General features: G+C 46.2%; 1 protein-coding gene across 2 annotated transcripts in view; it reads left to right on the forward strand.

Moving 5' to 3' along the window:
- LOC144172987 (alkaline phosphatase-like) overlaps nt 1-23,282 on the forward strand; it is a 103,398-nt gene that overhangs the window by 39,496 nt on the left and 40,620 nt on the right. The window contains exon 1 of one of the 2 annotated variants that reach the window (XM_077701580.1): nt 3,728-4,847. The exons of the other annotated variant lie outside the window; for it this stretch is intronic. Coding sequence (XP_077557706.1) covers nt 4,727-4,847 — 121 coding nt within the window. The 5' untranslated portion in view covers nt 3,728-4,726. Of the gene's footprint in view, nt 1-3,727; nt 4,848-23,282 lie in introns of those variants that run through there. 2 annotated transcript variants of the gene reach the window in all.

Below are 23,282 nucleotides of genomic sequence, written 5' to 3' on the forward strand. Positions count from 1 at the left end.
TACTACATAAATATGTGTCGTAGCAACACATGGCTTTGTCGTGACAACTGGGCTTCTGCTATTTACAACAAAGTTTTTTTTTTCGCACGACAGGAACACTTGATAAGTTTTTGGGGTATTCCTGTTGTGATTTTTGTCTGGGTTTTATTTATTTATTTATTTATTTATTTATTTATTTATTTATTTCCGTCACCTCAACGCCCCGTGGTGTAGTGTTATGACATGAGGGGTGGGTAAGGCATATATCCAAGAAACAGTGCTGTTGTGAACAAAAAGAAAAAATGCAACGCTTGAGATTCATACGGTCACAAAGCTGTAAAATTCGTAGATAACATAGCACCAATATAGAGAGTAACTGTGTGAGCCTAAGGACCCGCATTCATTCCCGCGGCCACGGTGGCTGCTTGTTTGATGTAGCCGAAAAACGAGAATGCACGTGTGGGCGCACGTTAAAGATCTCCAGGCGGTCCAAATCACTCCGGAGCCCACCAAAACCGCGCGGCACATGGCGCAGATGTAGCTGCCGCGCATGTCACCCCACAATCAAAATATTGCCTGTAATATATAATGTATACTAAAATAAAGCCACGGCATCAATGCTAGTCTGAACACTTCCGGGTCGGTTACTTGCGCAGCATACACATGAAGATTATTCCAAAGTTTAGCAAAGTTTCCAATAAATGAGTTCTCGAATGTGGTGGTTGTAGGAGAGGAGCATGGAGGAGGCTAAAATCGAGAGGAAAGGCCGAGAGGCTATTCAGGCTTAGAGGCCGGATTGCTACTCGGCACTGGGGAAGAGGTGTTCAGGGGATGAAAGAGAGGGCAGGTGAAAAGAGGGGATAGGAGCGGGGTCGTGCACACATTTTAGTCCCTTCGTGGCACTACAGTCTTTCATCCAAGCATGTGTCCATCATGAAACGCAGAAGGGCTTTTCTGCCTTCTGCGAAGTTGATTGTAGGGGTCGATGTCTTAGAATGACGAGTAAATAAAAAATGCAGCGAATAATTACAGTGGCATGAGGTGTGCGGGTGGAGGTAATTACTTACTGTGTGGTAGAAAATGATAGTGTCTGTGGAACAGGACAATTTTGTCTAGTTTTCGGTGGTGACTCAGCCATGAAGGATGGCGCGTTTCTCCACTTCTGTGACACTTGTGAAAGAAGAGCAGTCGGCATATGTAAATTTAACCGCGAACTTCGAATGGTTTTCAAACAATTGATAAGTTTATTTTCGCAACAATCCGAGATTGCTGAAGCGTACTCTAATTGGGGGCGGACGAGATGGTTATAAGGCTGTCATTTAAGTTGTGGAGGAACGTGTTTTAGGCTGCGTTGAAGGTAGCCAAGAAAGTTCCGCGCTGAGTAGGGAATGAATTGATATGAGTAGACCTTGGAAGGTTATTGGTCAGGTACGTGATCTGATTGATTGTAGGGTTTAAGGCATCGACATATGATGATGATGATGATGATGATTGCTATTGGTTTCCCCTTTGTAGCGGGGTGATGACATGTCATCTTACCAAAAAGGGCTAATATACCCACGTTTTACACTCTTGGTTTACTACTAGCGCTGCTTACGGCAGGCATAAAAAGCTAAGGCATTGTGCTGCTGAGCACGAGGTCGCAGGTTCGTTTCCCTGCCGCGGCGGCCGCTTTTTTGATGGAGTCGAAAACCAACAACGCCCGTGTGTACGAGATTTCAGCGCACGATAAAGATCCCAAAGTGGTCAAAATTAATCCGGAGCTCTTCGCTACGGCGCACCTCATCGCCTCCGTTTCGTCGGCGCGTTAAGCCCTACAATCAATCAATCAATCAATGTTATGCAGGAAGTAGACCCAAAGAATCACAAGCACAGCCTAATCATAACAAAAAAAAAATGCAGCGTTTACCGTATTTACGGCAGCATGCCCAGATTGCAGCGGAAACAGAGGATGAGAACGGCACATTCAATGAGAAACGATTTAAGTCATGTGCTTATGCGCAAGTGCTAATGCTTATGCTTGTGCTTGTGCTTATGCTTATGCGACAACACGATTGTCGGATAGGGCGTTCCACTGTTTATTTGTACGGGGGAAAATGACGCTTGGAATGCGGATGTACGGCATGAACATTCACCCTTTTTTTTGCTGTTATCTCTTCGTTTGGATTTTTACGTTGGAGGGTGGAGGCAGTGATGTCGATCTATTGGCGCCCCCTAGCAGACAATCTGTTTCAAGAATAAATATCTAGAAAAGGTGCTCCAGAGGTTCAGAGTACCCCATGAGACAGAGCGTTTTAAGCCTATAACGCTGATGAAATAACTGCATGAGTTACCAACGAATTATACAGCACAATTTTAATTTGTCTCCAATTTATTTATAAGAATCTTAGTCTTTGGATCCTATACCACTACAGCATACTGTAGAATCGAACGTATGTTAGAAAATTACAATTTTTGTTTGTCGTCTCGAGGGGTTTTCTCAAAATTTATTTTATTGAAGTTAAGAACACGTCCAGCTGTTAAGGTAATGTACTCAACATGATTGTTCCAGGAAAGGTCTGTTCGCATTTCATGCTCTTCTCCTTCTTCTTGGCTCCTACGACGAAGAATACGATGGAAGTATTCGGGTTAAGCTAGTCATTTCTCATGCATAATTAGCTCCGCAGGGTGAGTTCAAAATGGAATTTTCAAGTGTAAAACGTGTGGATTGACAGCGTGATTGCGTCAAAACAGGAATGTTATTCGGTTTTGAGAATTTCATTGCACAACTTTGTTTGGGAGTTAAGGTTCTCAGAGCATTTATGCGTGGCTGAGAAGGCTGGATGTTTCTTCACAAACTATTTGAAAAAAGAAAAAAAAACATAGAAAGTTAATGTTTTACTGTCCGATGTTGATGTGGCGTGCAAGAAGGACATCGCCTTTATTATTCACTACCAGATTTACACGGAGTAATTAGAGGTCGCTGTTAGGTCCGTTTTCCGAGATTCAGGCTAACTGAAAAACTAAAATTTAAGATTAAAACAGTAAGAAAACTTGAGTTCCTCCGCGCCGGCGAAAGGGAGAGATTGGTGTTAACTTAACTAGTTTGTGCTTGTCTTCTTTGACTCAGTAACGTCGCAAACGATGTCGCGTTCAAATATGTATATTTGCCAAAGCACTACCGCTCCCGCTGGTTGACAGTTCAGCTTTGTCTTTGCTAAGGAAGTTTGACCAAGTGCTTTTGAAAAAGGATTGTGAACGCTAGATATAACTGGCCAAAAAACGGAGGGTGGGGCCATAATAAAGAAGCTCGCACAGCGTGTCCGATCTGGATACGGCCAGGCCACAAGCACTATTTCGTTAGGGTGAGAGAAAGGCAGAAAGTCAAGCCAAAATGTTCGTTTGCAGGTAGCGTAAGAATAAGTATAGTCTTTATAGGTCCCCACAAACGGACCACAGTAAAAGCGACATATAGGAGTACATTACAAGAATCTAGCAGCCAATGTAAGCGCCCCGTAACCTTAGCGCTGCTGCGAACATGGACCACGCACTGCACTCACGCACTGCGCTCTTTACGCTCGTTTCGAGAAGAACAGCGAGGCGCCAGCTATTGTTGTTCCCACGTTCTTTTCCCTCCTCGAAAACTGGCTACGCGCGGTGCTCTTTCCTGCGCTTAGCGGCACCATCGCACCTCACGACGAGGCGAGGGGACTGGGTCACCACGGCCACGTGGGAAAGCGGCGTTGAACGAAAACGCCCGACGCTCTTTCGACGCGGAAATGACGGACCTCGGCGATGGCTGAGTCTCCAAGGAACAAGGCCTCCTCGAGAAAGGAGGGACGCAGCGGCTCGCCCTCTCGAGGAACGCGCCCGCCGGACGACGCGGCCTTCCAGAGAGCGAACTGCACGTTGCAGCGACGCCGCGGCGCTGCTGCTGCCGCTCTCGTAGCGCAGAGCGTGTCGGCGAGTGCCCTTTTCCTGTCGTCGTCGTCATCGTCGGCCGAAGGTTATCGTAGGCCCCACGCCCACCTTCAGCCGCCGGACACGCGCGCGCCTTCTGTGCCGGCCGCCGCTACTGGGCTTCGGAGATCCGCTCGTGCACAGTACCCTCAAGTCAGCTCGCGGGCTGATGCAGACTTAGTTAATCGATGGTTGAACGACAGTGCTGTTCGTCGTGGATGTGGAGAGCTGCGACAGGAAAAGTGGACAAAAGTGGTGCGGAGTGAGTCCTGTGTGACAGATGCGCGGAAGATTGTGACTTTATTGAAGCTTACACGTCGACGCTCTTGTGATGTACTATTAGAACTTCTGGTGAAAAGTGTCATCGGCAAAGTTGTGCTGCACAAAAGCGAAGTGAGCCCGAAAACCGCGTGCCCGGCTTCGATGTGGACGTTTGGCAAATGCTAGTTATATACCTTAAAATTTTCTTTGACTGTTGCGGAATTTTTTCTTAGCCCTTAGTGTTTTGTGGGAATTGCAGTTGTGTCAAAGTGGAACAAAATGTTACGATAGCTGCATTTGAGATTCTAGTCTTGTAGCGAGACCGTGCTTTCTCGTTTACGTCTCCACCAAAAACACGGTGCAACTGACAACAAAAGTGTGCGTCGTGGTCCCTTGGCAACTGCGAAATTTCGAACTGGTCATCAACTTCACAACGGAATCGAGTGAAAGAAGAGAAAACACGCGTTACTTTGTTTTTATTTGCGGTTTCTTGTTGTGGAATGCAGTAGATAAGTAAGGGACGTTTTAGGATACGCAGACCAAAGCCATGTCGTCAGAACTTTCGAGGCGCCACAATGCATCTCCCGTTCTTCTGGTGTTGGCCTCCATCGCCACTGCAGCAGCGGCCGCGGTGTCAGTCTTTCCTATTCCACATGCTCCGACAGAAGGTAAGACTCGAATGCATTTACATCAATTGTGCCATAGCTATTATTCAGCCGTGATGCCTTCCATTCTAAAAGGCGCAATGTTGGAGTAGACGATTGCACCATTCGTTTCGCTTTCCGCTATGATTTGGCACATCCTCAAATAAAACGGAGGGGGAATATCCGAGTAGCCATTAGAGAGTTCCCTTTCGCAAGTAACTGCATGATCATTCCGAACACGTACATTCAGCGATGCAGGCCCTTTAGTTTGAGGATTTTTAGTTCGATGTTTCTTATTTTTTTTTGTCACAAATATTATCCGGGAAAACCACTACTCATGCGCTACACAGATGCGGTTACTATTAGGTTAGTCTTTTAATGCACCAGACAATGAAACCGAGACTGGTCGGAGGGATAATGACCGAACAGGATGTCCGGTATTCGGAGAAACTGTAACGCGACGACTCCACGGTCGCTCCGAGGAGGTATTAAACTGCCGGTGTCTTGTCACACGGTCCCGGAATCATCCAGGCCCCTCTTTTTTATTTTTTCACGTCAAATTACATTCAAACTGACCAGGCGACGTCTCGAACCCCCCCCCCCCCCCGCACACACACACACACACACACGCATGAACGCCCGCCCGCAAGCACACAGACACAAATATATATATATATATATATATATATATATATATATATATATATATATATATATATATATATATATATATATATATATTGATATTTTATTATTAGTTGACATGCATACGCACATAGATAGTGTCAGTCGGAAAAGGAAAATCGAAAAATCGATAGAGCAGTACGACGGAGGGGGTTCTGATTGCAACAACCAGAATCTCACCAGTATTTTAACCCTCGGTGTAAAGGCCATAAGGGCATAACGGTAAAGCTCAGGTTCTTTTCTCTTCGCTGACGGGATGCGTGATTCTTGTTGTAGTTAATGCCTGCGTTTTCTCGGCTGTGCACTGCTGCGCGCTGATCCAGTGATTACTATGACGACTGCCAGTGGCGTTCGGAGGAAAACTGGTATATTCACAGTTTGTAAATGTTGGCGAAATAGCCAAGCAGCGTGTTTTGTTTGATTAATTTGGGGGGGGGGGGGGGGGGGGGTTAACGCGCCGGCGCAACGCAAGCGATGAGCCACGCCGTAGGGGAGTGCTCCGGAATAATTTTGAGCACCTGGGGATCTTTAACGTGCGCCGGAATCTCGTACACACAGGCGTTTTTGCTTTTCGCCTGCATTAGAAAAGCGACCGCCGTGGCCGGGAATCGAACCCGCGACCTCGTGCTCAGCAGCACAACGCCTTAACCACTGAGCCACCGCGGCGGGTGCAGCGCGTTTTCTCCGTTTCTCCCCAACTGCCCTTAGTACAAACGCATGGCTAGGATCATATCCTCCCCGGAAATCTTTCACCGCCAGTGAAAAGAAAAGTGGGGAGGGGTATTTACATACTGGAGGACACCGCCCTGCCGCCTGTTTCACTGTGCATGTGACGCCGGCCACGCGGTCAAGCAGCGCTCTACCCTGGAATTTGTGATGAGTTAAGGGCTGAAAGAAAAAACTTGTCGGTTGCGGTATGTACGTAAACAAGCACCAAATTAACGTGTGAAGTTTTAATGTAAGAATTTATCATTGTACACAAAAAGTACCTTCGCCAAATAAGGGTGCCGTTTTAAAGTATATATAGCCATTGGCTGAGATTTAAAATTTCTGATAATTGTTTCCTTTTATATTCAATGAGTTGGTGTGCGTTTTGAACGTGTTTTTCAGTGAACAAGACGTGTTGGTTTAAAATATAAACACTTGTTTTTGTAACAGCCGAACACGTGATAGCTGTGGCTATATTTTAACGACGCCATTTTTTAACGCAACCTATGAGCCACCGAACCTTTCGCAATTTCTGTGGATTAATTCGGATCTCACCTGGTTGCTAACGGCTAACTTGGCAGTTTATTGGTGGAGCAAAGAAGAAATAATTAACCCATTTTAAAACCAATTTGGACCCGACTGCGTGTACCAGCCGTGGAAGCATCAGACGCTAAAACCCAACCTGCCTGGCTCGCTATGCGGCTAAAAAGAAGGTTTAGTCTACCACGTCATCCAGGGGTCAAAGTTTCTAAGAAAGGAGCGTTGTTTTGAAACGACGCAGTAGCGTATGCAAATGTATGTGTTCTCGGGTTCGTGTCATCGCTTTGGGGGCTCTAGGACGAAAATCCCAGAGGGGAGCACTGTAACAAGAGCGCAAAGTGATACGCAATAATGGGGAGAGGTGCGTGCCCCTTTGCGTCCTTGCTACAGTGCTCCCCTCTGGGATTTTTGTCCTTGAGCCCCCAAAGCGGTGACGCTATCCCGAGAAGACATGCATTTGCATGGCGCTACCGCGTCGTTTCAAAACGACGGACTCTCGTTTTAGAGACTGGGCCTCCAGCTTTGGCGTTCGTTTTCAAGAAACTATGGCGTCACAATGACGTCCGCGCCAGCGTGATACCTACGCGTTGTGTCTGCGGTGTAACACGAAATAATGCAGATTTCAGGACGTGGTCGGCCAACTATTGGTCAGTATAGCTAAGTACAAATAGCTGTATAGAACGTGCATTTTTTCGTTGTGACGTCCTCGTATACAACGTGGTCGACCAATGAAGTTTTAGAATTTTTTTATCGCTGCTATGTGCCTTGGAATTTAGAAAAACTAATATGGGTGAAATTAGGTAGGGACTGATGGTTATCGAAGGTACTGTATTTTTGGGTAGAAATTGAATGCACTGATTTCTTTCATTTCAAAAGGTTGGAGCGATAAAACGTACTTTCCAACAAAAAATGCGCATGACTTACGTCTCGTTCATGAATCTCGATTTGTACTTGGTAGTCAACATTTTTGGCGCAATCATAGCACTTAAATGTGCCAGTCGTTTCATGTTATCAAACAGGTAAATTTGTGACGCAATTATATCCTTTAAATGTGCCAGTAGTTTCATATTATCAAGGTAAAGCTTTGGCTTAATCACAGCACTTAAATGTGCCAGTCGTTGCATGTTATCAAACAGGTGAAGTTTTGGCGCGCCTAATATGCAAGTCGTTCCATGTTATCAAACAAGTAAAGTTTTGGCGCAATCATAGCACCTAAATGTGCCAGTCGTTCCATGTTATCAAATAGGTGAAGAGTGTGCAAAGGGGCTTTGCTTGCGCCTGCTCACGACATAAACAATGTGCCTCTCAAGAGCCCTATCTAATCTCATACACAAGGCTGTAAGCCCTATCTTGTCTCGAGTGTGCCGTAAGCAAGCTGGCAAAGGTGTAAAGGCGCCGCTTGCTATTCTCCAGAGTGTAATCCTCAACGAAGAGTGGAGGTTTTCTAATGTTGCACCTGACTTCAGCTCATATAGGATTCCATTCGCTGAAAAAAAAAGAAACTGCTTTTTTAACAACGCGAGTTGAGCACACGACACAAGAATTTTAGTAGACAGGATCAGTTGGTCGCCTGCGAAAAAATAGCGTAGTGTTGCAGCATAGCCGCCGGTGCACCGTTATGGTTTGATTCGCTCTGTGGTGCTTCACATTTCTTGTCAGTATTTGTGGTTTGCTCGTTGTTCGTAAAGACAATGTTCCAAACACCCTTGAGAGCGCATTTGCTCCTTTCCTGTGCTTTATTCGAACTGTTCTCAATTTTAAACCCAAGCATTTTATCCTAGGGCTGTGTGTTTTTGTTCTCCTAGTGTTAAAGCCCATTGCGGCAACGCTAACGTTATCGCGAATGATCAGCAGAAAACAGCTGTAACTCGTTTTACCAACACTTCCCCCAGGGCCCCTCCTGCGCCCCCAAGAAAAAATTACAATGCACCTAAACTACTCTATTGTTACGCCTGGGGTTATTTGTTTTTATATTAGTTACGTTAAAGGGGTCCTGAAATGCCTTCCGCCGATGCATGGATGTACATGTAACCAAATAAAGCAATGTATTAGCAATCTCCTCCTGCAAGAATTTTGTTAAAGCAATGAGTATTAGCTGAGAAATCGTAAATCAAAAACCGCGAATTATCGTCGCGCCGTATTTCCTCCTCCTTTCAACTGTTTCTTCGCTGTTGGCCTCCCCTCCCATGATGCTCCGCTCCTCAGCGGTGACGTACTTCCGCTATTGCGCTCCCACAGACTGCCGTCTGCTACGGGCCAGCTCTTTCGGCTTTTTCATCTCTGTAGACACCATGGACACAGGCTGGAAAAGCGAACGAATGACCTGGCCGCATGTGTGCGGCCTGGCCTCGCCCTTTCGCGGTGAACGTAGCTGCAGTTGGTATCGGCGGCGAACTCGCAGCCGCGTGGGGAGAATCGTGCGCTCGTTCCCTTTGGTGCACCGCGCACTGTTTATCCAAAAAGCGCGGTCTCAGATGTGGCCCCGCTGGTGCCGGGTGTTATTTTGCGGTGGTTGTAATTCCTACTACCGGCGGCATGTGAAAAAAGACATTTTCAACCGACACAGAACCCGTGCACAAAACGCGCCGGATCGGATCGCTTTATCAGCGGCGATGAACGTGAAGGCGAAGAGCAAACCAACGCTGCACTCGATCAGCGAGAACCCGTGTTCTGACAAGCTGCACCCATGTGTTGCATTCAACACTGACGGGAAAGCGTTTGTTTGCACTTGTTTGGATAGTCGTAAAATGTCCAAACACTCCGGCACTCCGCTAGCAGATCAGCCGGCGAGACATTTCGGAAAACATTTGACAGATGGCGCCGTATGCATTAGTGTGTCGCTACGCAAAACTGATGAGACGCTCTACTAAAACTCCCATCGCGGTGTCACGTAGCGGGACGCAAAAATTTAGCGTTTAGCGTATGCAAAGGCCACAAACGCTGTACTAAAACTCTATTAGCAGCAAAATAGCGTGTGTATGTGAAACCGCTTGCGTTTACAAAGCTGCACGCCGAGCGCGTACATTTCAAACCTAGTGACATCGCTTAAATACACTGGCAAACACAGTGTAACGTAGTCAGATATCAACCGTATGCTCAGGCGACAAGCAAGAGCTTGTTTTATGTGGGGCGGAGATTGCGCATAAAGGCCCGTTCGCATGCACCTGCGACGAAAGCGAGTGAGAGCGGCAGGAATTCCGTCGCTTTGTCGCGCGGCGATCGTTTTTGTCGAATGGTCGGGACAAATTTTGGTTGCGCGACAGAATTCCCGTCGCTTTCGCTCGCTTTCGTCGCAAGCGGGAATGGAAAGTTCTGCCGCTGCCGTCTGCTACGCAGCTCGGAGGTAACCGCGCGATCTGCTCGGGCCGGATGAACGCGCACACTCCCGCACGGCAGCGCCCCAAGCGGCAGACGGCCGCGTACATCGCTCCCGGCGCTCGCCTGGAGCCCGCCCTCGGCACACTAGCCAGTATATTTCAGGCACTATAATGGAGGAAAGATTTTTTGCTTCCGATGAACCTAGTTCTTTGCCCCTGTGTTTTTAAATACGTGAAGTGGTTAGCACGTCGTCCTCACGCAGCTCTGTATCGTCGTAGCATCGCTGATTGTCCGAACGAAGCTTGCAGCTAAGCCAATGCAGCGACCGAAGCTGTGTGTGTGTGTGTGCATAGCCTCCTGTGTGTTGTGGACGCGTTCGTTTCGCGATGAAATGCGACATTGTACTTCTGCGGGTGGATAGTGCTTCCCATGGTCTGGATTATCTTTCTCGAACGACGTACCACTCAACCTCGCATGGGGTATGTGCAGTGTGCCTGGCTAAAAGCCTTCTCGCTTGCGCGCCAGAGTTGTGACTTGCTGCTCGTCCCCGCAAACCGGGTGTGAGGTGAGTGCCGTATTTACGACGGGCAGGAGGAGGCAACTCATCGTCTGTCAATCACGGTTCAGACTTGCAACGCATGTTGTGACGTTGCGTTCGTTCGAAACGCATCTCTGGATTGTTTTGAAGTTGAATAAAATGTACGCGTCAAACCCGGGCATTCGGCTCAGGGCGTTCTCTGCGATTGCACCAAAGAAGTGCCACGGGACTTTCTTTATGGTACGTACTCACGTAAGATAAAATCCACGTCGTGTTATGGCCGTGTTGCATTCAATACAAACGGTTAAGCGTTTGTTTACACTTGTTTCGTTTGTCGTAAAATGTCAAAGCACTCCGGCACTCCGCTGGCAGATCAGCCGGCGAGCCGACGCTGAGCAGACGACTCATCTCCGGAAGTGCGTGAAAAAGCCGCCCAATAGCAGGATGTCTAGCTCATGACGAACATCTGGGAATCGATGATGTAGACATGTGAAGATGGCGGCGTCCAAAAACACGAAGGAAAGGGTGAGAAAAAAGCGACAAACTTTGCAACAAAAGTGTGAGCTTTCCGCTGCGCGTAAAAGAGTAATACTTGGCACAGGTGACGTTGGCGACCCAATCTAGCGATTGCGCTAGTTCATTTAGTGTGCTCAAAATGCCTTTCAGGGCCCCTTTAATGAAATTTATGTTAACTATGCCAGGCCGGACTTAAAGAGAGATACATATCCCAAAATATCGCAAATTTCTGCGCGTTTCTTATTACCGACAGGTGCTTTATCATCGCGCACCAATCCTAAAGTCGCATGGGTTGTGTGAGGTCACAAGGTGAGGCCTTAAACGAGCCATGACGACAAAATACAAGTTTGGTTCTTTAGAAAGACTGCTTTGCCCTGATAATAATGATACTGATTTCATCGCCAACTTAAAAAAATAACGGATTTATAAAGAAAATGTGTGGAGCAGTGGCGACTGCCTACCAAGTTTCCGGCAACTTTTCAATGACGTCACAGAATCTCGTTTGGGCGATTGACGACGGCCGAACTAATCAATCGCCCGGACACATGACTGGACGGCTGTAGTGGGGCCACTAGTTCCGTTTGATCAAATCACTTGAATGGTAACGTGCAGTTAACACACTGAAAATTATTTTTTTAGTGCTGGCCTTTGTGACGTCACTGGCGGTGGTAACACGTCACTGTGGCGCGAAATGTGAAGCTTCTTAAGTATCTCTCGGGTTTTTATTGGTTAAAAAACGTCTTTCGTGGCCGGAATGGAGCTGAGTGAGGTACTGAAGCCTAGCTCTTTCGAGTTAAACACAGTTGTATTTTGTCTTCATGGACCCTTTAAGAGTTTCTGTAGTGACCCTGAAAATAATCGCTAATTCCGGCATGGTGTTCTGCCTTGGCTTTCGCTATAGCTATCTCGGTGGCTTCAGTGACAAAGAAAAGACTGATGGCGCTTTACCTCCCTAATACGAGCTCAATAAAGTGAAAAGCGAACTCTACGTTAAGCGGCACGCTAGTTGTAAAATTTCTCAACGCTGTTCGTACCCGCCTAAAAGAACACCATCTACCGGACACAACGGCACAATGAACAATCGGATCAGACTCTGGGGGTTATTTATTTTTCTTCGGAGAAGAAGCAGCCGTAAGTTTCTTTTCTTTTCCGAAAGGTGTTGATCTGTACCACTGCAGGGCCCTTTATGCTCCTTGAAATTTGACAGCGAAAAAAAAGACTACCCCAGCCAAATTGAAGAAGCCACAATTTCCTATATATGTGCACAAGGAATGAACGAAATATGTGGGTGTGCCTCCATTGGCGTCTGTGCTTAACGTATGTCTGGTGGTATTTCATTTTGCAGTAGTTTTCGTCGTTCGGAATCAGTTGTAGAAAGTAGTTGTCAAGAATGGTTACCGAATCGCAGTTTATTTTTTGGTAGGGAGTCAACACTCCCCGATCTCCACAAAAGCTCCGTACCTACAGCGCAGCCGGCAACTCAGAGCTCCCCCGCCATTCGCGGCGGCGTGCTGGCAGGCTGACAGGTGCGTGCGAATCGTGTTGCCAAGCTCAGGTGTTGCGCTCGCATTGCCGGCTTACATCCTTGGCAAGTAAGCTGGGTCAGATCCACGAAAGTTTCGTATGTACTTTGCTAATAAATGGTTTCCGGAACACCCCACTGATGCAACATCTCTGTAGCCACAAAAACTTACCTCAAAGCTGTTTGTTTCTCACTGTACTGGAAACTTTGAATACTTGAATTTGTTTCTGCTGTTCAGGACCTGTAGGTAACTCACGTTTACGTGCATAAACACAATAATTAACTTTACGCAAGCAAGCAAGCTTGTCTCGCGATGGTAAGTTCGCTTCGGAAAATGTTTAGTGTTTTGGGCCTTCCCGAGATAAGTTCAAATGAAGTTTCAGAAAATCACCATGAGTTTTTGAACAATCAGCACTTTGCATCACGTAACAGTATGCGCAAATACCCCGCCCAGTTTCTTTCTCCTGTCCGAAGTCCAAGGGCGTCCGCAGAACTTTTTGTAAGGGGGGGGCATCCAAAAGGGGGGGTAGGTGGGAGGGGGGGGGAGGTATGGTTGGATAGCACCAAAAAGGCGCTATTTGTGGTTACAAAAATTACAAACAGCGAATTAGAACCAGACTTGGAGAATATACATTGGATTTTATTACCGAACAAAGCAATAAAGTGAATAAAGAAAATGCGAAAAGTTACTCTCACTTTGGAAAAGAGTGTGGTCAGTCTCGCTGAGGGAGGGTTCTCGACTCACGCCAATTGCACACAGCACGATACGTTTACATACACACAGCTGCACTCCGTCAATCTTCGTTAAATAGCAGCTTCAGACGCCTCGGGTTTTTATGGGCACATTGCGAGATGACATCTGTGATGAAGTCTGTTGAAATGGCTCACACTATAAAGATACTACTGGCCTTCCTGACTTTCAATGCAGTACAAGCATACAAGCGTTTTGAGGGGCTGATTTATAGGTTTTGTTTCGGGGCTTGGGTGGTGCCGACATTTCGCTATTTCGAAGGAAATGGTGTACTCGATGATGGGATGGCACGGGAGGATGTTACACTCTCCCTACTAAGTGTAGCGGTGATAATAGCTGCAAATTTGTCCGAAAACTGAAGTTCTTGTCGTAAGACTGCATAAATCCAAAGTTTAGAAAAAAAAAAACAAGAAAAAAACGTCAGACCTTTCAGCATTGTTCGCTATCTTGAATAGCCAGCACAAGCAGTCTGTTTCACTGCCGTCACATGACCGGCAATGTTAGTCAGTGTCTCAAGTGCAATGTTGAGCGCAGTCCTGAAGGGCGTTCCATACGGATACGCAGGACTTGAGTGGGCTAATCATTTGAGTAGCGTGGATTGTTGGGCTAGTTGGTTCGCGTACATAACTGAAAAAACTTTGCGCTAAAGGACGGGACAACGGAGGGAACGTCGGTGTCGTTTTCTCCTCTCTTCCGTCCTTCAGGGCAAAGTTATTTTAATTATGGGCCAACCAAGCTGCACAGCTTTTTTGTAGTGCATAAAAATATCCGAATCTCCAGGGAGGGGCAGTTGCCCGCCTTGCCCCCCCTTCCGGACGCCCATGCCGAAGTCTACTCGCGTGGAGAGCTGAGCCATATTAGGTTTCGAACGCAAGTTTGTCTATGCAGTGTTCTTCTGCAGCCGAGAGTTCTCAAGGACAGCAAGAATGTCCGAGGCTGGGTTGTATCCTACGAAACAATAGGGACAATTAACGCCGGCTATTCGCTGTGACGCGAATGAAGCGGTTAGACAATTAAAAAAAAAGGAAAGAATCGGGGTTGGTGCCCCATGCCACCCGCGCAAAAGAGAAGGGTAAACAAATGAGAAAAGGCCTGGCAGGAGTATACCGAGAAGTTTTTTGCAAAGTAAAGAACATGGAGCTCAAATATTTGTGGTTAGGCATTTTGTTAAGTGCCGGCAGGCGTGCAACTACCGTTGAGATAATATAGACTTGAAGCTTGTCTCAAGTGGAGTTCTGCTCTTGAAGGAAGAATATAAGTCGCTTATATGTAATTGTTAATGTCATAAAAGTCTGATCTTTAGATATCAAAACACACAGTTAGATTAACCTCCTACAGTAACAAGACTATCCAAACATATTAGTAATCCTGCCTCGTAACCTCGGACTAAAAGATGGGCTGAAGGAGTGATGTCTAACGACGGCTTCCCAAAGTGGCATTGGAGAGCTTAAGGGGGACTCATCTGTTAACATTCCTTTAAAACTTCGTACTGCATGACCCACGGGCTAAAAAACCATCATGCGCCAACACCAAGAGATTTACAGGCACATAGAAATGTGCACAGCGGCCTAGTTTGCATATTTTGGAAATATTTCCTTTCTGCACTAAAATAAATACAAAATTCTCGCAAGCTAGACCACTAGCGCCATCTAACGAATTGTAGATAAACTAAAATGCATTCCTTGTTTATTTTTTTTCCAGAAAATTTGCGCTATATTTCTAAACCAAGCGAACGAGGCCGTTAGGGAATTTGTAGGGATATGTAAAACTTTCCATATTAGTACACGATGCTTTTTAAGCCCTTTGGTCATGAAATAATACATCCCATAGGAATGTGATCAGTTAAGTGCCCCTTAAAAGCATTAGTTCAACCAGTGGCATTGCATGCCGTCATATAACAAGATGCTGGTATAAGTAGACACTGGAAAGTTTTTGATCGATCACGTATATTTGCATTAGGATGGATTTTTAAAACCTGCACTGTTTATTTAACGAAATCGTGTAAACATTTAGAACAAAGCACTTCGCATGGCATTTTTTGAACGTGGCTTGACTGTTGGGCCCGCCTATTTCTAAAGCACCTCTTGCTAAGATGGTCGGAATTAAAAAAAATTGGCCGCGTATTTGCTCCTTCCGTTGCAAACGTCGACAAAAGAGGATACTCTTTGCGACATTTTCCAAATAAGTCCCCCCCCCCCCCTTCGCTTTCCAGCTCACGCCTCATGCTGTTACTCTTCCGTCGCGCTCCTTCAAGGTAAAGACGCTAAACGTTTGCTGAAGTAAATTTAAATTTACCGCGTTCCACTGCTCCAGGCCGGTGACTCGATGTCAGCGCTGTCGTACGGCAGAGACGCGCGTCAATCGAGGCGCCCTACGTCAACGTCTATAGAACCACGTTGCCCTACTCAACGTGCGTCCCAAGCAGAACGTGGACCCTATATAGTGGAACCTTTCGAAACAGTTTCCGCTTGATTTTTTTTAATATGCCACCAGAACAAATAGTGGTTCGGGCGACAGCAGGTGACGGAGTGAATTTTTTTTATGCAGTGGATGTAGTATTTCAGTTCGCCAAAACCAAGCATCCATGAATTTGTTATAAAAGAACGTTTCAAATACCGCTCATGTATTGTTTTTCTGTCTTACGTTTGCGTAGTCTTGTTCTACTTCAACAATGTTGACAAGTATGAACATTAACACCAGACTTAGATGTTTAGACTTGGCTGTGAGTATATAAGAGTATGGCGTGGATTTCGTTTCACTTTGGCCGGCTGGCTGAATCGAGTCACAGACAGACAGACAAACCAATCAAAATTTAAGTAGCCCAAGGAAGACTCGTCTTTAAAAGAAATGACACATTCTGTTATTCTGGAAATTCTGTACTTCTATACGACCAAGCAAAGTGATGTAAAAGCGGTGGACATTGTTAAACGATTTGGGTCTATCACAGGTAGTGGGGTAAACTGGGGGAAATGTTTGGGTTTCTGGCATGGGGACTGGTCTTTGACACCGGAATTGTCGCCATTGTGAGCAGGGAAACCAGTCCCGTTAAGTATCTAGGGACGCCACTGGAGTGCTACCAGGACAGAGAACCGTATTGGCGTGCCCGAACGCAGGACATACGCGGCAGGGAAGAAAAGTGGAAAGGTTTTTTTTTTTTTCAATGTTTGCTAAAGCGACCGTTTGTAATTTATTTTTTATCGCCAAAGTGTGGTACATTAAGCAAGTGCTGCATTGCTTGCGTTTGAATGTACAGAAAAAGCATCGTGCATTTGCTGTGTTTATCTGGTCATCTACATGGGAAAGGTGCAGTAGAGATAACCTTTTTCGACGCGTCAAGGAGGGCAGTCTTGGGTTGGCGCACCTGTTTGTCCGTCAGTTGGCGAATAGGTTTCTTTTTCTTCGCGATACAAGCGATCCTTTTTTACAAACAGTTTGCCACGTGCGGCTGTCTCAAGCGCTGCCGGGATTTGTCGTATCCAGTTTGGACATGCAGGAATGGATTTTATTTCCGTTTGGTCGAATCACGTGAATGCTAGACTGCAGCTAAGACTCTTATACATACTCAGTTTTTATGTCGCTGTAGTGCAAAATTTCTCAAGCTTTTCGCTATGCCGTGGTTCTTCGGGGAGAAAAAAAACATTGGGCCAGCATCGGCTACCTAAAGGGACCCTGCAACACTCTTTCAGGAGTGAAAAAACCTTCGCGAAGTTTAGATTGTACGGCCAGAAATACCTGAGCAAAATATTACACTTGTATGTGAAGCGGTGAGAGTGTAAACCGCTCTCAGAAAAATCAACCGCGGAAAAAAAGATGCGGAAAAATCAACCGCGCTGTCTTCAATTTTCTTCATTATGCACCCTTGGCAATGCCTAAACGACGTCATTGCGGCCATGGCTGTCCTATTGGCAGTCGGTAGTCAACTTCGCCTCTTATTTCTCGCATTTCCTGGGACGATACACCGTCGTCGCGCTTTGTACCAACCTCTTCTATGCATGAACGTGTACGAAGTTTTGGCGATTATTTGGTGTTTTGAGTGCGCGCGGAGGTTGAGTGACGAACTTAATACACCCCTTTCAACAACGCCACTCGACAACAAACGTTTATTAGATGCGAACGCATCTCATTCACTCGCCTTGTCCCTGCATCCATCCGGCGTTGTCGGCGTTGTCGGCGTCCACCCCTCCTCCATTCTCCTCGCCGCGCCAGCTGCTCTTTCCGCCGCCCACCCCCTCTCCTCTACGATAGCGAACACTCTCTCGCGAGGGGCATTGGATTAGATTGGATTGGATTGGCTTGGCTTGGCTTGGCTAGGCTTGGATTGGATTGAATTGGATTTGATTTGGACTGGATTGGATTAAAGTGGATTGTGTTGTATTGTGTTGCGTCATAGCCGCGGCAGACGCACTGGCGCCGGCGCGTACCCGCACCGTTATGCGCGCTATAAAACGCGGTGCCTGCGCGGCTCCGCTCCATCGTTCCAGCGCCGTTCCTCCGCTGTCCAACGCTGCAACGTGAACCCCCTATGCGTCGCATCTACACAGGGGTTCCCGCGAGGGGAGGTGGGAGTTTTTGCCTAAAAACGCTCTACCAGCCCGAGCGCTTGCTGCCGTGCAGGCAGCCATGCCTGCTTTTTGGGGCAGCAGACCGCAAGTATACCCCTGCACTTTGCGGATAAAAGAAGAAGATTCCCCGGACCGCGATATATCGAAGGCCGCGGAAGAGAACGCCGCGAGCCGTCCCCCCTCTCCGGGAGAGAGCGCTCAGCGTTCATCGCGTTGTCCCAACGCCATCTAGAGGAAATTCGTTGTCCACGGCCGAGTTGAGAGGGAACAATTTTGCGCGATTTCTCATCCCGCGGAGTTTCGGTGATAGTGAACCGATTTTCATAATTTTTGCGGGAGGAGATGGCTGGGTCAATACTCTTTAGCGCAAAATACATTCCGAAAATACATGTAGATGGTAAGTGCTGAAAGGATCCTTTACGTCCGGAGACTGATGGAATAACACATGGGTTTACACTCGTTTCGGCCATATTAACCCATCTCGACAGTAGATTTTATACACCAGCGAGTTTCAGCTGACTGTTTTAAACGGTCCGCTGCGCTCCGATAGCAAGCGGGAGTCTCAATGCGCATGCGTTGCGCGCTTGTCCGAAAACCGCATTCGCTGCGGTTGTGCTGAGTGGGCGGCCGCGAGCGGAGCGGGCCATCGAAAACGGTCAGCTAAAACACTAAGGCGCCGGCATCCAATACGACGCACCTCCTCTCCACGGCAGCTGCATCGCGCCCTGCGCGCATACACAGTTGTCCTTCTCCCCCACTACGTCCAGGCTACTCCTCATACATTTGTTATGTAACACTCCTTCCCCTCGCCTCACATTGCCCAGCTATTCCTTCCCTCCGCCTCGCTTAGCCGTCTATCTATCCACTTCACCGAGCGGAGTTTTCGATAGCGCGTTTTTTAACACGAAAGTGTTTTATGCCGGGGTCTACCGAGATATAACTGACGTCATATCCGTCACGGAAATGACATCGCCAGAAAAACGTCGATTGACGCGGCGGCGCCGGGATTCGAGGTACGAACCCTTTACCCGAAACGGCAGGTACGAAACGCACTCCCGACTGCGCTATGAACAGACGCGTGAAAAGGTCGTCTGGCTGCCATCTAGGAGAAACGCAGCAAGTAGTGCATCATGACGCTAATGAGCGCCGACAGTTGGCGCCTCGATGCCAGTGCCTTCGTGTACGGGGGACGTGCTGCGTAAGCTGCGGAGAAGCCGACTTGCGGATGTCGCGCTCGTGACACTGTCCTCTGCTCCTTTCAGTGTAGCGGACCGTGTGTTCACGAAATGATTCGCTGACAACCCGTTCGGTTTCGTTCGCACGGACTGTTTGCGACCGCCTGTGGTTTCAGTTAGATTTACGCAATGCTCCGACGCGTGCGATTCAGTGTCTAAAGTGGATGCGTGTAACGGTGCCATACCATCATCATCATCATCATCATCATCATCATCATCATCACCAGCCTATCTACGCCCAGTGCAGGGCAAAGGCCTCTCCCATTATTCTCCAATTACCTCGGTCCTGTGCCAACTGTGACCAATTTATCCCGCACACTTCTTGATCTCATCTGCCCATCTAACTTTCTGATCCCCCTGCAACGCTTGCCTTCTCTAGGGATCCACTCTGTTACCCTTAATGACCAGCGGTTATCTTGCCTTCGCATTACATGCCCTGCCCACGTCCATTTCTTCTTAATTTCTACTAATATGCCTTTAACACCAGTTTCCTCCCTGACCCACTCCGCTCTCTTCTTGGCCCTTAATGTTACACTTATCATTTTCTGCTCCATTGCCCGCTGAGTCGTTCTCAATTTAAGTTGAACCCTCTTAGTGGGCCTCCAAGTTTCCGCCCCGTAAGTGAGTACCGGTAAGATGCAGCTGTCATACACTTTCTTCTTCAGCGACAATGGTAGTCTCCTATTCATTATCTGAGAATGTCTGCCATATGCACCCCACCCCATTGTGATCCTTCTAATTATCTCTGCCTCGTGGTTGGGATCTGGGGACCCAACTTGGCCAAAGTAGATATATTCACTTACCACTTCCACTGCCTCGCCACCTATCTCAAACCGCTGTGCTGTCCCGGTTCCATACCGACGAAATATAAATAGCGACGTGAAAGTTCATATCGATGCACAATGGACATTCAACTGCTCCTGTGAGGACACCTTTCACTTTTGTGTTTTGCCACTTCCTATGGGAGAGGGATCAACCAGGTTTTCTTTCTCTTTGGGCTCTTGTTCAGCGTGGACCAGCCCCAGCGGAAGCCCTGCTCTTTTTGTGTTTGCTTTTATCTCGCATGCACTGGAGCCGAGTTGTCGATTAACTTTCGGCACTGTTAAACCTCCAGCCTTAACAGCTTTTCTGTTAAAAAAACGTCCCTCGTTGCTGTAATAGAGCAGATTGAGCTGCCAGAAACTAGTTCGTTCGAAGTAAACGAACTTGAATTTTGTCTTCGTGGCCGTTTAAAAAGGCCATCCCAGCAGATAGTTCTATAGCTTTTAGAACTTCGTTGTCCCTCTTCTTGCGACGAAACGTAGTTTCCGAAATTGTAAATCATGAATCGTACTGTCAAGATTTTGCATGAGCGTGTTCTTTCTTGGAGTCGTGGGTACCCAATTTTTACAGCGCAGCCCACACAGAAGCGATCAGAAGCGGTATAGGTATGTGCCCGAGGTGTCTTGGAAGAACTATATAATGAAGCTTTTTAAGGGATTAGGAACAGTTCAAGGTTGGTGTCAGCTAAAAGCTCCGCATTGGACAGGTAATAATTTGTTTCAAGAAAAAAAACTACATGAGTGTCCTTGCTGCATATAAAGACCTTGTGGAAAGCCAGTTGTAGCTTGGCTACTAGACTGAATGAACTGAAGATACAAGGGAATTCGTTTTACAAAAAGATATTTGGCAATGTTTTAAGTTGGGAAGTTAGACTTTTGAAGTTGTTTCAAAAAGGCCGCACCAAGATACACGTTCCAGATATATTATTTGGAATATCAGGTCATTTTATGTTGAACAGGAATTTTTCAACCAAAATATTGGCAGCCACAGAATTCATCGCTTGTAAATTTGCGTGTCGATATGAAGCAAGGGAACGTCAGGGAGATGATCTTGTACCCTGTGCTCCCCAGCTGCCGGAACGTTTTTCCAGTCAACCTAAATATAGCGAAAGGCGTCGCATTGCTTCCTCGTGTCACTCTTGGAAAAACGGTTGGTGTAGCTGTTTCTAATTTTAATTTCTTTTTTGTCCCCTTATTTAGTTTAACTGAAACCTTGTTTTTTTTCTTGTAAAAACACTGCGCTATATATTTTTTTCTTTTCAGCGTTGAGCGTTTTATGCAGTGCTGTACGATTTTAGCTGAGAAGAAGTTTTTCTGCAATAAAGATGCTCTGCTGGAGGGATCCTATGTGCAAAATAATCGAGTGTAGTGAGGGCCCATTGAAAGTAATAATGAAGGCGCTCCAAATGATCACTGCCCTGTTTTCTCAATTCTGCACAACGTTCCAATCCGTGGAACTCTGGGGAATCTAGGTGTTAATGTGGGAGTGGGGGTGGGTGATTATGTGGTTGGTGGAGTGGGCGATAGAGGGAAATTATCAATGCGCGTTTTTCCGTGCTTGCAGAGGGTGTATGAAACGCGTTTAAAGTTTGAAATAACTTATATGTGTTACGGAGGATTTAAATTTACAGAAGACATGGGAAACATATTGTATAACACCTCAATACTGTTTGAGGTGGGTCAACTGATTAGAAGTTTTCGAAGCAGCACTTAGGAGATCTCTCCAAAAGTTCACACTTATGTTTTCCGTCGCCATGAAGAACCACCAGCTGGCCAGAGTTTTCATCTGACGGCAATAGGGATAATGGCCTATTATGAATGAATGAATGAATGTTTATTTATTTCACAATCAAGTTTATGGCCAGGACAAATAGGGAAAAAAGTTGCAATCATGCAACTTGACGGGCCCTACAAATCCATTTACAGTTGGAGACAGGAGCGTATACGCATAAACAATACAATAAAAAAAGGAAAAGGAAAAAAAAGAAAGTATAAAAAAGGAGGCGCAGAAATAACGTTGAAGGAAAAAAAATGAGCTAGAGGGGGTAACACAGATAAATGAAGGGGAGGGGGGCTGCAAGGGTGAAGAACAGAAATCACTGCACTACACATTCTTATGTAGCATTAGAGAAACAATCCAGATAAATTATATACAGGCGTTCAATGCAACCGTCGGGGTTTCAGAATGCATGGCATTCAATACAAACAACTCTAAATTAAAAAAAAAAGATGAGTTTACACATGTGGCGGTGTAACACTGAAAAAAGGCTGGTTAGTTTTGTAACGCTAGGTGGTTAATTATGCTAGCATCTGAACACAATGTTACATCAACTCCATTGAGTAGCAGACTGTTCCGTAATGTCGGAAGGTTGTAAGAAAGCATTTGCATGGCATAATTATGATACCTTCTTAATTTTATAAATTGGAAATACGCGTTGACGAGTATTTTAACTCAATCTAGAACAACAACTGTTGAGGGTACATAAACGGAGTAAGAACAGTTGTTAGGCCGAATTGGTTAAAAGCAACACAATGATCTTAGCTGCGACGACACCTACGCCTTAGGGTTTTTGTTTTTAGTGAATAATCTTAGTTTTATTTCAAATGGTGCTCTGCTTTAAGGTAAAGTATTCTGAAGCTGTAACTGCCCGCAGGATTCAAGTTTTGGGCTGTTACATTATTCCGTGGAAAAGGGCTCCTCTTCGTTACTTGGCGTACACGCCTCTAAGTATTTGGTCCCGCAGCGTAGTACATTGATAGCTGATTCTATCGGCAGTAAATAGCTTCTGACGTTAGTCAGCACAGAACTAAAAGAATTCCACCCGTCAAATTGTAAATTGACGACTGTTATGCCTTGGGATCCTACCTTGTGAATAAATAGTGTACTGCTTGTTCAGCATGAGTGTTCAGGCAACAGTTTGGTTGAAAACTAATATGATCAGCCAACTCAAGGCTAACAATGTGATTACGTAACCGTAGTAAAGTAAAAAGAACATTCGCTGTCTTAAACAAATGAAAAAACAAAATATTGGTTGGGGAACGTTACAAATAACAAAAGAAAGTGCACGAAATACTTCACAAATCGCGCACAGCCTGCGAAATGTTTGAGGTTTATGCTGTCTTCCAAACCGAACGTCAATTTTAGTAGTGTTCCAAATGTCATATGTGGCACGTTTACAATGTGGTTTTAATTCAAAGCGAAGGTGTATTTGACCTAGCACACGCTTTCGCTGGCTCAACTAAGCTAGTGAAAAATTGAAGCTG

Source organism: Haemaphysalis longicornis, unplaced genomic scaffold, assembly GCF_048455015.1.
Source record: "Haemaphysalis longicornis isolate Haplotype H1 unplaced genomic scaffold, Haemaphysalis longicornis Haplotype H1 scaffold_28, whole genome shotgun sequence".
NCBI classification, from domain to species: domain Eukaryota; kingdom Metazoa; phylum Arthropoda; class Arachnida; order Ixodida; family Ixodidae; genus Haemaphysalis; species Haemaphysalis longicornis.